General features: G+C 37.2%; 1 protein-coding gene across 1 annotated transcript in view; it reads left to right on the top strand.

Moving 5' to 3' along the window:
• The window catches only part of CEP350 (centrosomal protein 350), a 139,700-nt gene extending 123,875 nt beyond the window's left edge, over positions 1-15,825 (top strand). Inside the window, exons 37-38 of the mRNA XM_070043864.1 lie at positions 4,154-4,276; positions 11,943-15,825. Coding sequence (XP_069899965.1) covers positions 4,154-4,276; positions 11,943-12,107 — 288 coding nt within the window. The 3' untranslated portion in view covers positions 12,108-15,825. The remainder of the gene's footprint in view (positions 1-4,153; positions 4,277-11,942) is intronic.
• Positions 15,826-16,114: the final 289 nt, after the last annotated feature.

Raw genomic sequence — 16,114 nt, 5'->3', positions numbered from 1 at the left:
GAAATCAAGAAAACACTCCCATTTACCGTTGCAACAAAAAGAATAAAATATCTCGTAATAAACCTACCTAAGGAGACAAAAGACCTGTATGCAGAAAATTATAAGACACTGATGAAAGAAATTAAGGATGATACAAATAGATGGAGAGATATACCATGTCCTTAGATTGGAAGAATCTACACTGTGAAAATGACTCTACTACCCAAAGCAATCTACAGATTCAGTGTAATCCCTATCAAACTACCACTGGCATTTTTCACAGAAGTAGAACAAAAAATTTCACAATTTGTATGGAAACACAAAAGGCCGCGAATAGCCAAAACAATCTTGAGACTGAAAAACAGAGCTAGAGGAATCAGCCTCCCTGACTTCAGACTATACAACAAAGCTACAGTAATCAAGACAGTATGGTACTGGCACAAAAACAGAAATATAGATCAATGGAACAGGATAGAAAGCCCAGAGATAAACCCACGCACCTATGGTCACCTTATCTTTGATAAAGGAGGCAGGAATATACAGTGGAACAAGGACAGCCTCTTCAATAAGTGGTACTGGGAAAACTGGACAGGTACATGTAAAAGTACGAGATTAGATCACTGCCTAACACCATACACAAAAATAAGCTCAAAATGATTAAAGACCTAAATGAAAGGCCGGAAACTATCAAACTCTTAGAGGAAAACATAGGCAGAACACTCTATGACATAAATCACAGCAAGATCCTTTTTGACCCACCTCCTAGAGAAATGGAAATAAAAACAAAAATAAACAAATGGGACCTAATGAAACTTCAAAGCTTTTGCACAGCAAAGGAAACCATGAACAAGACCAAAAGACAACCCTCAGAATGGGAGAAAATATTTGCAAATGAAGCAACTGACAAAGGATTAATCTCCAAAATTTACAAGCAGCTCATTCAGTCAATAACAAAAATCAAACAACCCAATCCCAAAATGGGCAGAAGACCTAAATAGACATTTCTCCAAAGAAGATATACAGACTGCCAACAAACACATGAAAGAATGCTCAACATCATTAGTCATTAGAGAAATGCAAATCAAAACTACAATGAAGTATCATCTTACACCAGTCAGAATGGCCATCACCAAAAAATCTAGGAACAATAAATGCTGGAGAGGGTGTGGAGAAAAGGGAACACTCTTGCACTGCTGGTGGGAATGTGAATTGGTACAGCCACTATGGAGAACAGTATGGAGGTTCCTTAAAAAACTACAAATAGAACTACCATATGACCCAGCAATCCCATTACTGGGCATATACCCTGAGAAAACCAGAATTCAAGAAGAGTCATGTATCAAAATGTTCATTGCAGCTCTATTTACAATAGCCGGGAGACGGAAACAACCTAAGTGTCCATCATCGGATGAATGGATAAAGATGATGTGGCACATATATACAATGGAATATTACGCAGCCATAAAAAGAAATGAAGTTGAGCTATTTGTAATGAGGTGGATGGACCTAGAGCCTGTCATACAGAGTGAAGTAAGTTAGAAAGAGAAAGAGAAATACTGTTTGCTAACACATATATATGGAATTTAAGGGAAAAAAATGTCATGAAGAACCTAGGGGTAAGATGGGAATAAAGACACAGACCTACTAGAGAATGGACTTGAGGATATGGGGAGGGGGAAGGGTAAGCTGTGACAAAGCGAGAGCGTGGCATGGACATATATACACTACCAAACGTAGTGTATATATATGTATATATACCAAAGAGGGTGGCATGAACATATATACACTACCAAACGTAAATTAGATAGCTAGTGGGAAGCAGCCGCATAGCACAAGCTCGGTGCTTCGTGACCACCTAGAGGGGTGGGAGGGAGGGAGACGCAAGAGGGAAGAGATATGGTAACATATGTATATGTATAACTGATTCATTTTGTTATAAAGCAGAAACTAACACACCATTGTAAAGCAATTATACTCCAATAAAGATGTAAAAAAAGGGCTTCCCTGGTGGCGCAGTGGTTCAGAGTTCACCTGCCGATACAGGGGACACGGGTTTGTGCACTGGTCCGGGAAGATCCCACCTGCCGCGGAGCAGCTGGGCCCGTGAGCCATGGCCGCTGAGCCTGCGCGTCCGGAGCCTGTGCTCCGCGACGGGAGAGGCCTTAGCGGTGAGAGGCCCGCGTACCTCAAAAAAAAAAAAAAAAAATGAGAAAAAAGAATCACATTGGTGGAAATCTCTCTGCCTGTTAACCTATTTTTAAAATATAGCAAAGGTAGTATTTTCATTGCAGTGCCTCTCAAACTTTAATGTGCATCTGAGTCATCTGGGGATTTTGGTAAAATGCAGATTCCTTACTGTGTAGATCTGGAGTAGGACTGAAAATTCTGCATTTCTATCAAGCTTCCAGGTGTTGCTGATGTTTCTGGTCCTAGGATCATTTTGAGTAGCAAGACTCTAGAGTTATGATTCTCAAACTTACTTGATCATAAGAAGCTTTTTTTTCCCCTAGAGAGTATACCTCCAATTACTTATCTTACTGGTGTATTTTCTTACATCATCCAGTAGTATATGTGGACTATCAAAATACATTAAAGGAACATATACATTTTTTCTGGTATATAATGTGAGGGGAGGCATTGTCTAAGCAATTTAGTCTTTTTTTTTCTTGAGATATAATTGACACGTAACATGTTAGTTTCAGGATTCCATCTTTGTATGTTTTGTGAATAGAGCACCACAGTAAGTCTGGTTAACATGCATCACCACACATACGATAGTTACAGTTGTTTTTTTTTCTTGTGGTGGGAGCTTTTAAGATCTCCTCTGTTAGCACCTTTGAAATATATAATACAGTATTAACTATAGAAAGCTTTTAGAAATATTTTGTACTGACAGAATACCAGCAGACATTTATGAGATATAATGTATGCTTATATCGAGGGTAGGCAAACTAGAGGCCACAGGCCAAATCCAGCCCACCACATGTTTTTAAAAATAAAGTTGTATTGGACCGTAGCCACACCTAGTTACTTATATATTGTCCATGGCTGCTTTCCTGCTACACCAGCAGAGTTGAGTAGTTGCAATAGAGACCATATGGCCCACAAAACCTGAAATATTTACAGTCTGGTCCTTCACAGAAAAAGTTTGCTGACCCTTGCTTAGATTAAAGTAAGCAGACAAAAAAAAGTTTTCAAAGATTGACTTGATAGATTTTAAAAAAACAACTTTTAAAATGATTTTCAACTTTGAGGAATGGAGCATCAGAACCACCTGAGGAGCTTTTTCAAAACACTGGTGCACTTCATTCCTTTCAGCCCTCAGCAGTTGATACATCCTTGAATGCGTGAGTGTGTGTGTGTGTGTGTGTGTGTGTGTGTGTGTGTGTGTGTGTAGGTGGGGAGTGGTGTGGTTTGGAGGACATTGGTAGTTTGAGAATCTTCTCAAATGATTCTGATTCATAAATGTGTTTTTTTCCCTATTAAGACATTTTTTAATAGAAGAACCATAAAAACCCATTATTTTATTAATAACAAAGAACAAATACGTTGAAATAAGACAAGGTACATAATATATACCAGCATTCATCAGAATGCATACATCATTATAACACACAATGATGCTGCCTTCCAATTTTAATATTGCTATAGCATTTTGTAAAGTTTTTTTTAAGGGTGATAGTTCAAATATTGTTAGCAGTGAAATTACCATGCTTCTCATACTGAAGTGTTGATTAATAATTTTTTAATATAACGTATTCGAATCTTGGTGCTTCAAAATAAGCTATCCCAGCCAAAGCCTTGTACTTTACTCATGTTTCAGGTTCAGGGATTTATTTTATACTTTGTTTTGTAGTTTTGCCAGCTTGAAGTTAGCTAATGGTGGTTCTTGGGTAGAGAGGATTCTAAAGTGATTTTTCTTCGTAGATTCATCAGTGGGTTTTACTTTTTTTTTTTTAATGTTGTGTAGAAACAAAAATTCTTGAAGTGAATAAAGTCTGAGCATTTGGGAATGCTTTTCTCTTCAGATTGCTAAGTGGAATTGTAAGGGAAAAGTTTGTATGATTTTTTTATAAATATTGTATTCTTAACAAAAATCTCTTTACTGCATTATAAGCACTAAATCTCAAGAACTTTGTTGTTTGTGTTTCATTCATTTCACTTATTTTCACAGAACTTCATAGCAACCGAAGTACTCAAGCTGTTCAGTCTTAAAAAGGAGCCAAACCACAAAACAGATTGGCAGAAAATGATGAAATTTGGAAGAAAGAAAAGAGACCGAGTGGATCATATCCTGGTCAGTGTATATAACTGAACTATTTTTATTTTGACCATCTTTTCCAAAATCAGAATGTAGTTAGATTTTAAAAGGAAAGGGAATATAATTGATCTTAAGTCAATGACAGTAAATTCTTAAAGCCCTCGTGTGCTGCATTTCTTTCTGCCCCTCAGTTTTGGAAATTGCTTTCTTTTGAATTCAGTAGATTAATATTTAACTTAACAGTATTTTTGTGGGTGTGGAGAACTTGAGAAATAAAAAGTTGAGTGGAAGCAAACTTAAGGTTCTGAATTGAAGAGACCAGTGTAGACTAGGGCCAGACTCCCTGAGTTTAGATCCCTGTTCTGGCACTTTACTTGGTGTGTAATCTTGGACAGATTAACCTCTTTGTGCCGCATTTTCCTATCTGCAAAATAAAGATGATATAATAGTACCTACCTGATAAAATTATTAAGAGAATTAATTTAGTATTTATATATGTGTATAGAACAGTGCCCTGCACGTAACTCAATAAATATTAGCTGTTATTTCATCATCATTATTATTATCCTTCAGAACTTCAGCTGAATAGGATTTATTCCATTTTGCAATATATTTTCTAGCATTAGAAAAATGCCTATCAAACAACACCACCAAAAAAAAGAAAAAAAGAAGGGGGAAAAAAGGTCTTTTATTCTTTCTTCCCTAAAAGAATGTTAAGATGTTAAGTAGTAGCAGACCTTAGGAAATTCAGATGTTAATTGATTCAGGTTTATTTCCAGATATTTTCTCTCTGGACTTTATTTATATCTTGTCTATATTTATATTCATATCATGAAAAAAAACTGTAATGCTTAAATTTATCAGTTTTCCCCAAGTATGTACCTTTCTAGTGCTTCATTTACTCAGTAATAACTTCACTAGATAAACATTTGTTAAACATTCTTTCTCATGTCTTACTTGATCCTCACAATAGTTGTGTGAGGTAGGATGGACTAATGTTACTCTGTTTTACAAATGAGGAAGTTTAGATTCAAAGATACTAAGTAACTTGCCCATCAAATAAGAGCCAGGACTTTAACCAATTAGTTCTCCATAGATCTTGGCCTCTCAAGGTGAACTTGCTCTCATATTTCTACAATAGCTTAGAGTTTGAGTTATTATTAATTACCAAGATGTTACTTCTTCCACTTTTTAAGGAATTAAAGAAAAAAGCACATCAAGAGACATTCATTTACCCTACTATCAGTTGAATTGATCATATTCCCTATAAATCATCTCTGTGCATGCATTTAGTCAAGAATTGTGCTAATTAGGAGTGATGTTACAATAGTAAGCAAAATAGACATAGACCCTGCCTTCATGGATTTACAGTTTGCTGGCAGAAGCTAGCCATTAATATATAATTTATACAAGTGTGTAATTGTAAATTAAATGATAAAAATAGAAGAATAGGGAGCTGTTGTAAAAGCATATGGAGGAAACTGGTCTGATGAGGATGGTCAGGAAAGGCTTCCCTGAGGAAGTGACAGCTGAGCTGAGATCTTAAAGATGAATAAGCATTAACTGAGTTCCGTGATAGAGAGAAGAGCAATTCAGGGAGAGGAGACTACACGTGCAAAGTCCTGAAATGGGAAGGAGCATGGAACTGAAATGTCAGTGTGGCTGGAGAGTGAGTTGAAATACCTGGGCCTATGTAACTTTTTTCATGAGTTCACTCTTCTTAATGTTTAGTGAAATGATACTGTTAGCAACTTGAGTTAATTATTAACAAGAAATGCTAAATAAACTGGTCACCCTCCCTACTATTAGATTTAGCCACCTCTGGCATTTGGATATTCTAATGCTTGTACATTTTAGAGAGATTGAGATTTAAAACAACAATTTTCATGACACATAAAACAAAAATTTTGCCACTAGTACAAAAGAAAAGGGTCTCAAAAATAGAAATTTCAAATACGTTTTAAAAATCATATTTATTATAAAATAATCATGCTCATTTTAGAAAATTTAAAATACTGATCAGTCAAAAGAAAATAATCATGACAACCTTATCACCTAGATAACTCTTAATTATTTTGATATATAGACTTAGAGTTTCTTTTTATACTGAGAATTTTTTTTAAACATTTGGGATCATAGTCTCTTTTGTATTCTGATTGTTTTTGCTTAATTAAACGTGGATGTTTTTCCTTATTTTTAAATGTTCCTTTATTTTATATCATTTTTATTTATTTATTTTTTTTGCGGTACGCGGGCCTCTCACTGCTGTGGCCTCTCCCGCCGCGGAGCACAGGCTCTGGACGCCCAGGCTCAGCGGCCATGGCGCACGGGCCTAGCTGCTCCACGGCATGTGGGGTCCTCCCAGACCGGGGCACGAACCTGTGTCCCCTGCATCGGCAGGCGGACTCCCAACCACCACGCCACCAGGGAAGCCCTTTATATCATTTTTAAATAAATTTATTCCATTTTATTTTTTGTGGAAATATAGCAGTCCATTGTAGAATTATGTAACAAAGCAGACAAAACTCAAGGAGCTTTTGCTCTAGTTAAGGAGACAGATAAGTAAGAAAAATAAATACAGAGAGAGGGAATAAGGGAATACTGGGGTGATTTGACTTACATTTTAACAGGACCCCTCTGGCTGCTGTGTTGAGGATAGACTGAAGCAAAGGTGGGAGTAAGGAGGCCAGGAGTATATTGTCATAATCCAGGCAAGTGATAATAGTGGCTAAGACCAGTTTGGTGGTATTGGAGATGGTGAGAACAGTTTTCAAAATAGAACAACAGAACTGCTGATAAATCGAATGTGGAATATAAGAGAAGGAGAGGTATTAAGAATAACTCCATTGGGTTGGTGTGAGTCGCTAAGGAAGGGAATTGCCTTTGGCTGATTTGAGGAAGACTGAGAGAAGCAGGTTTGGAAGGAACATCAGGAGTTCTGTTTTGAATGTATTAAATTTGAAATGTCTAATAAACATCCAAATGGAGATACTGAGTAGGCTATTAGATATGAGCCTGGAGCTCAGGCAAGAGACGTAGGCTGGAGATGTGAATTCGGGAGTGGTGACATATAGATGGTAGTCAAAGCCAAGAAAGAGAGTGTAGACCAAGAGAGAGGAGGTCCAAGGACTGCTTCTTGACAAATTCCAATGTTTCGAGAGTTAAGAAGGTGAGGAGGAACCAACAGAGACTAAGGAGCAGCCGATGAGTAGAACCAGGAGGGTGTGAGGTCCTGGAAGCCAGTTGAAAGTGTTTCAAGGGGGAAGAATGAATCACCTGTGTCAAGTGCTGCTCATTGGTCAAGTAAAATAACGACTGAGAATTTACCATTGGATTTGGCAATGTGGAGGTCTTTGTTGATCTTAACATCAATGCAGGTAGTTTTTGTGGCATGGATAAAGTAAAAGCTTGATTTGAGTAGGTTTCAAGAGAGAATGAAAGACAAATTAAGGAGAGCAAAATTGGACACTTCAAACGAGTTTTTTTGTGAAGAGAAAAATGGAGGGAAATGGTAACAAGAGAAGGGCTCTTTTAGCTTGAAAGAGATATGCCGATAGGAAAAAATTGTGATGATGCAGAGGAGAAAGGAGAACTGCTGGAGCAGTGTTCCTGAATAGACACAGATGGAATCCATGCAAGTGGAGGGGTTGGCCTCAAACTGAATATCAGTTGCCCTTCTAAAACAATTCTAACATGATAACCTATTATATTTAATATTTCATAATAGTTGCTTTTTCCAGATTAAGAAATGTATAATTTAGCTGTTGTTGCTTGGACTAGGAAAGTCCTTAATCAGTCTGTGTGTCTTTAGGCATTATGTGAGGTGAGTAAAATACAAAGAATGTATTTTTTAGATGTTAAAGGCCTCTGTTGGCCAAAAAAGAAGAGAAATCTTTTGGCTCTAGTTCTCCTTTACTATCCCCTTACCACTTCACAAAGATATTGATTAATTTACATCTTAAGTTGGCTAAGAATATGGGCTATTTTTAGCGATGTATTCTCAAAGTATATATGATGTGGAATGAGTAAAAGTAATTAGACCAACTTTTGTATATCCTTTATATACAGTAGCCCTGGGAAATCTCCCTACTGTAGGTAGAATTGCATTTACAATGACAAATCCTGTAGTGAAACTACCTAGCTAATGATTAAATCTCCTTTACAGATTAAGATCTGATAAGGTACTCAACACCTCCTGAGTTTTTACTTACTGTTGATAAGTTCTTTCTCATATTAAGCCTAAATTGATTTCCACGTAATGAATTATAATTTGCTTTTACAGCTTTAAGGCTTTACATAACAATTTTAATTCTTCCTACATGCCTTTGAAGCGGCTGTAATGTTTCTCAGTCTTTTTCTCCCTATTAAACATTGATATTCTCTCCTGTTGTCTGATAGCGTTTTTTTGAGCCCCTTTCAACCTCATCAGCTTTAGCTCTTTGTCAGTGTCCCTCCTTAAATACACTGCTCAGAATTGACCATATACAGGCATACCTCATTTTATTGCACTTTGCTTTATTGTGCTTCCTAGCTACTGCAGGGTTTTTTTGTTTGTTTGTTTGTTTTAACAAATTGAAGGTTTGTAGCAATCCTACATTGTCAGATAATGGTTAGATTTTTTAACAATAAAGTATTTTTTAATTAAGGTATGTACATTGATTTTTACACATAATGCTGTTGCACACTTAATAGGCTACAGTATTATGTAAACATAACTTTCACATGCACTGAGAAACCAAAAAATTTGTGTGACTAGCTTTATTGCGATATTCACTTTATTGCACTGGTCTGGAAGTGAACCCACAATATCTCCGAGGTATGCCTGTAATATTTTGTGTTATTGCTTAATTAGTACAGTCACATAACCTCCTTCTTTTTTCTAGATACTATCCTTTGATGAATGCAGTTTATAATCATGTTCGTTTTATTTTTAGCTATACCATTCTCATGGGGCTCACAAAAGCTTAGAAAAATTCTAAGACCCAAATCTCAACCTGTGCTTTTGTAGTTATTTTTTTGATCCAAGTACAGGACCTTATTTTATTCCTTCATTTTGTTAAATTTGGCCTATCATTCCAAGCTTATCAACACATTTTTAGGTTCTTTCTTTTAACATAGCTATTGTGTTTCCCAACTTTCACATCAACTCTAAAACTGAGGTACCTGCCTTCATCTAGGTCATTGCTAAAAATGATGAACTCAACAGAGCCAAAGACAGCCATAAAACACTCACTAAAAAATGATATGCCAGATATTTATTTAACACCTTCTATTTGCACTGGCCTGGCCACTGGGAAATTATAAATAAAAAGAAATCCCACAGCCTAGCAGGAGAACAGATGCACAGAATACAAAATTCTGTAGGATAATTACTACAATGGAATATGAACAAAATGGATTGGGAGCACAGAGGAAAAAGCTCTTGAGTCTTCCAGGCAGAAGCTTCCTTCCAGGTTGATAGTTGTCTTGTCCTTCAATCCAAAAAAGTGCACATCCACCTAACTGACCTGTCTCTATTTCACCGTCTTGTTCACAGGGATATGGTGAAAGGACATATGCTTGCTGAAATTTGGCCACATTCTATTTACCACTTTTCTCTTTTCTACCAGCCTAATACCCTGTCCAAAAAAAAAAAAGTTAGACTGACTTTTTAATTTAATTATTTATATATAATACATATTAATTTACGTACATACACACATACACATTAAGGAGCAGCAGCAAGGGAAGTGTGTGGTTGAATAGAATAGATTCCCCAAACCAGAAGAAAATGGAGGCATATTTGCAGGTTATGAGATCTCTCAGTTGCCACAGTTGAGGTTGCAAACTGGGCTTTGTGCTTTCTGATGGCTAGAGGAAAAAGGGAAACACGATGTTCTTACTGGCTGGGAGGGAAATAATTCCTGTTCTTACAGAGGAGCAAAACTTTTGCTATACTGACGAGGCACAGTGGGGACTCATCACGGCTTCACTGAGAGATATAATGGATAATGTCCTGAGCATATGTTCCTGCTGTAAGGGCAAAAATGATTACATTAGGACAGTGTTTCCTAAATTTTATTATCGTATAGGAAATTGTTCAAGGAACAAATTTAATAATAAAGGCTGAGAGAACTTAGAAAAAGGAAAGGTGTGCAACTTTGTTTGAACAGATAAACAAATTCATGGGAGATAAGAGATCTTTTATAGGGGACACACTTATTAGCTTTTCCAGAACGTGATTCTCCCTCAGCACCAAGTTGAGAAGTGTTGCATTAGGCTGTTGCTTATAGCATCCTTCATAAGAGAAGAACACCTGTTCCTTTGTATCTTAATAATATTTCTTATATAGCCACACAATTTGATTCTTTGACCAGATACATACAGGAAGCTCTGAATTAATCAAGTTCCTCTACTGGTGGACTTCTGTTTAGAATAGACTGATATACATTGCGAAACTCCCAGAGGGAGATTTCTAAAACTTATTTGACCATATCACCCTTTTTGGTGGTATTTCTGTCCAGGGAGCATGCGTTAGGGAACAAAGAAAGGGATATTTTACATAGGCTTCAAGCAGCCTCACCAAGGAGAAAGAATGCGGCAGCCGCCTTGCCACATACCCGTCAACCCCAGCCAAGGGTGCATGTCTGGCAGCGCTGCTCTCCCACACTCCAGAATGGTGTGGCCTCTCATCCAAGAGTCTTCTCGTTTCCTCGTGCCAGGAATCAGCGCACAGGTTCCCCTCTTCACTTCCGCTGCCTTTTTCAAGAGGAAATTGTGATAAGTGCAAGTTAGGAGCTTGTTGTCACATGGCTTTTGGCAAGTTAGACTTTTGGTTAGAGACCCTCGACACCGCAGTTAACTTTGCTGAATTTGTGACTAAAACAGGGTTTACAATCTACTCTCTCCACCTGGCCTCCATCTCACTCACAATATCATTACATACAATAAGTCTAACATGTTTCTCTTATAAGTAGTTTTTAAAAATTTATTGTAAACAAGCAAAACGTCTTGGGCAGTTCATTCTAATTTGATTCCTTTGGTTTACCTTAGGAATCCCCAAATCCGAAAATGCAAAAAGAGCATTTTATATAAAATATAATACAACAGTGACTTTTAAAATAAACTTAAGCAATAGTACATTTAAAGAATACTCCAATACCAAAAAAAAATGGGGGGGGGTGGAATTCCCTCACGGTCCAGTGGTTAGCACTTGGCGCTTTCACTACTGAGGCCTGGGCCTGGGTTCAGTCCCTGGCCAGGGAACTAAGATCCCACAAGCCACGCGGTGTGGCCAAAAAAAACTCCAATGAATATGAAATTTTACTCATTTATTTACATACTCCAGAATCACACCTAATATTGTCTTGGATATATGCATTTTATAATTGTAAATCCATACATCTGAAAATTTGCATTCTTCTACGTATTCTCCTATGTTGACGGAGACAACATTCTTGTAATCCTTAATATCTATAAAAATACTGGAATATTGTCAAGGTTGACAGATTTGAAGCCAGTTTTTATTTGACAGTTGAGTTTTTTCAAACTTTTTGCAGCTTTAAAAGAGCTATTGATGTCATCATATAAATTACCTTTTTTTCTCTGAGTTATTTCCTTGGGTTGTAGTATGACGCGTGGGGTTGCAAAGTTAGTGAGTATCATTGATTCCTAGCTTTTGTGTGACAGTGATTTTCTAACCTTTCTGTTTTCTAAATTCTAGGTACAGGAGCTCCACGAGGAGGAGGCACAGTGGGTGAACTATGATGAGGATGAGTTATGTGTGAAGATGCAGCTAGCTGATGGGATCTTTGAGACCTTGATCAGAGATACTGTTGATGTTCTGAATCAGATCAGTGAAAAACAGGGGAGAATGCTACTTGTGTGACATCTTGCAAATAAATCGAACACTGAGTGCTAATATGAGTCCTGGGCCTTTCTGCCTCCTGATATACACCCCATCTCCATCATAGCAAGAGTGCTTCTGGACCTTGTACCTGTTCTTAAAGACTACTGGTTTGGAGTTCATGGGACAGTGAGGTATATCTGGTATTACAGCCTTAGCCTTTAGAGACTGTCCACTGGAATAACTGGTTGTTTTCGGTGGGCAGGGTCTGATGTTGACACACAGTGTAATCCTACACCTCTTGTTAGCATCCCTACTGGGTCTCAGATGAGGGCTGAAAGCACCAGACTTACCTCTTAGCTTAGACTAGGGTATCACTTCCTTGAGTCTGAAGTCAAGCAAGAGAGGTATATAGATGTGCATCATACCATTTTTGAAATGGAATCCTGGTTTATACCATGAAAGTCATAAATGGACATTATAGTCTCTAAACAGTATTAAACCCTGAACTACTTTCAGATAGGCAAGTTTAGTAATGTGTGCCTATTTCCCCTTGTGGAGTTCATTTCATTTTGTTTTGAAGACCATTTTCTTCCATTATTGCAATTGAGCAGCACCAAGTGGACTGTCAAGTTAACAGACATCAGTGGTAGCCTTGCTTCCTGAGCACCATCTAAAGAATTTTAAACTTTTGCATTATTCTTAGTTTTTTCTCTGTGAGCATGAAAACAAAGAAGTGCCCCCACTGAAGACTGGGCTCACAGGACTGGTGCAGGGCTGGTTCTTCCACCCCTTGTCTACCCCTGCACTTTTCTTACTTCTTCTGAACCTCTGCCAGCTGCTCCCAGAATCACAGATCCTCAGGACCATCTCAGGCATCGAGGCATGGCAGAAGTGGAAATAATTCATTTTGGCCTTCAAACTTTAAGCTCCCATATCTCCCCAAGAAGTCAGAGACGCTGTTACTTGAATGATTTAGGAAATGAGTGTGTGCACCAAAGACAAAAAGATATTGTCTATTGTTTGTGTGCTTGTTTTACGCTATAGAACATTTTTTTAATTTATTTTAAGATAAATTATTAAGTTGAAAATGTATGTCCCTATTCAGAAGTGAAAGATTCTTCTTGTAATAGTTAAACTTCTGTCTTGAAGCTTCTATGGTTCGTAGTCTTTGCACAGGAAACTTAACGGTTTTAACAAACCCATACACATATTGAAGAAGGCAGTTTAATTCAGTAAAAAGAAGATGAGCTCTTCTAAGATCACCTGCAGTAGCAGGAATGGGGTAAAATGATTTAAAGACACTGTAAAATTCAGTTCTGCCTCTCTTGCAGCATTGCTTCTCACAACTATTACCTGTATCTGAAAAAAATATATAGACTCCAGCTGCTATGTTAGAGCATGTGTGATGCTCTCCTGGGACCTCAGTACCCTGCCTTCTTGACTGGTTTCTCTGAATCAGTCCTATCCTTCAAGTAATCTAGAAGAATGTGGATAATCTTAGGCGTGAATGTAAATGCCTTAATATTGAAGGTCCTGATTAGAAGCATGATATAAGACATCCACTGGATTCATACTTAGAAATATCCTGGAATGTTATAACTTCAAAATATGTTAGGAAAACCCCAAAGATGGTATAATCTTTAAGTGTGCATGTTCATTCATTTCTGCCTCTTTCCTCCCAACTTGCCTTTGCGTCTCCAATGTTTTACTATGCACACTTCCATTCCTCTTCGGTTCCATCTTGTCATTATGAGAAACTTATTGAAATAATCATTGGAATACTTGCATTTTGCACAATGACTGGTATGATAGCTCTTGACAAATAAGGAAAGCACTGAAATGTTGTGACTGGGTCTCGGGAAATGCTCAGATTGATGTTGCCAGCATTGCTTCTAGGCTTTTGATGTTGAGCTCTAGTCTTGTAGCCATAATGAGCAAATTGACTAAGAGAACTAGGGTTTCTTGGGGTTATTAACCAGTAGTGTGGAGATATTATTTTCATGTGGCCAAGGAAAAGCGAAGCCTTTTCTTTTCAGTTTGTGTTATTTGGAAGACGGAAAAACATCTTGTCTACATCCTTTGGCTGTTTGTAGGATTACATAGTCCTTATGATACTGAAACTTTACAGCTGCTGTAAATTTTTTATAAATGAATATGAAAATAATATAATAGGAATATAGGTTGTTTTTCTACATACTCATTATTTGGACCTAAATAAATTTTTAATAATGTTTATCTTTACTCTTTATGACATTGTGATTCCAAAAATGAAAAAAATGATATAAGTCCACGGAATCAGCAACCTGGACTTAAAGTTCCCTGGTAAGAATGCTGCCAAGAATGTGGCAGTAGCAGTCCTAACATACTCCAGCTGTCTTTACTGTCTTGAGAATCCTGGGTTCCAGATAAAAGAGGCAGGAATGGATCAGTCTTACTCTTTGCTAGAAATGATTATCCATAGTTTGGTAGCAGAAAACAAAGGAATCTATAATTAGCAGATTTCTTATTGCTTTAACTATTTGGGTATAATTGAAAATGGGTTAATTGTTAGCATTAGGAATGATAAACATGGATACCCAGCCACTCGTTCCATATTGGGATCTTTTTAATCAAGCTCTGCCTCTTAACCAAGAATCTAAATATTCCCTCTTTGTAATCTTTGTTCCTTCTCCCCACATTCCCATCCTCTTTCACTCTTTCTTCATAATTCCTCTAAGAAAAAGATCTTTGCATCAGCAGTAATATCTTTTAGAATAATAGCACTATCAGAATTTAGCAGTAAACCAACATATAGGCTTCAGATTTATTTCTGAGTCCAAAATAATTTGTGCTATCCAGGGTACTTCACTCTGGGTTAAATAAGTACAGGGTATAGATTCCCTCTTCAGGTCTAAACAGGAATTTTTACTCTAGGGAAAAGTGGGAAGAGCTCAAAAGTAGTTAATAAGGAAGGTAATTTGTGTTTCTTTTATGTAAAAGAAAGGAAAATTCCTTCTGTGACTACAGGTCTCTGAGAAATTACCTTTCAAAAGAGATTTCATCGCTCATAAGAGTGTTGTGGCCTATTGATAGAAACAATTTTGTTCACTTTCTTGTCTTGAAAAAAAAAGTGGCCTTAGCTTTTTGCAATACTTGAATAAAGTGTGTACTCGCACAGCGTTAGAGACTCATAACTTTTCTGCAAGAAGTTCAAACTTACATCTTCTTTTACTACCTTAAGAATACTAGTGAATAAAACATTAATTCAAAGAGCAAATGATAGAAACTACAATGATGTTTAATGCAAATTGTAGAAATTTACATGTTTACAAATCATCTTAAACTGGTTGTGCAGCAATTCAATAAACTGTATTATAAAAATGTGAAGAAAAAATGTAAACTGATGTAAAGGAGGTACTGTCATTTTAATTAATCTATATTTAATAGCTTTTCCTTCTGAACTTTGCAAAGCCTTCTCGGTAAACACATTGCAAAGCATTCCCTGGGAGGCCCCGCCTCCCTGTGTGTACTGTATTGTGCAGACATGAAAAACAAACCCGTTTACTGTGTATGTGTAAATAGCCTGGTCATCAGGCCTTTTTCAGTCAATAGTCACATCCAGTGCAACTTTGCACAGAAGACTTAGGGTGTGGTTTGTAAGTATGATCTGTAAAATAACTGGGATGAGTTCCCATGTACACCTGTGTAAATAGATTTGTTAACTGAAATGTACTTTAAGAAAAGATGAAATGTGTAAATAAACTGATTTGTAAATTAATTTCATGTCAGGTGTTCATTTTTTTCACCTTCTGAGCCAAGTTTAGAAAGCTAGTCTCCATAAAATTCACTTCTGATCTGTTATTGGGTGGCAGAGCACTTATGATCGAGCAAAAGAGTAAAGACGAGCTGCGCGTAGGACCTGTTTACATAAATGCCATCCCCACGTCCATCTGAGCAGCCTGGGCTTTGACATTCATAACTCACTCCTTCAACAGTCCTTGCGCCCGCCTTCGTGTTCTGAGCACTGTGCCCAGTGCAGTGGAGAGAGCAGACGACAGACATGATCC

The sequence above is a fragment of the Globicephala melas genome, chromosome 1 (genome assembly GCF_963455315.2).
Source record: "Globicephala melas chromosome 1, mGloMel1.2, whole genome shotgun sequence".
Taxonomy (NCBI): Eukaryota; Metazoa; Chordata; class Mammalia; order Artiodactyla; family Delphinidae; genus Globicephala; species Globicephala melas.
The sequence above is the reverse complement of the archived record's forward strand: the minus strand, read 5'-3'. Positions and strand labels throughout refer to the sequence as shown.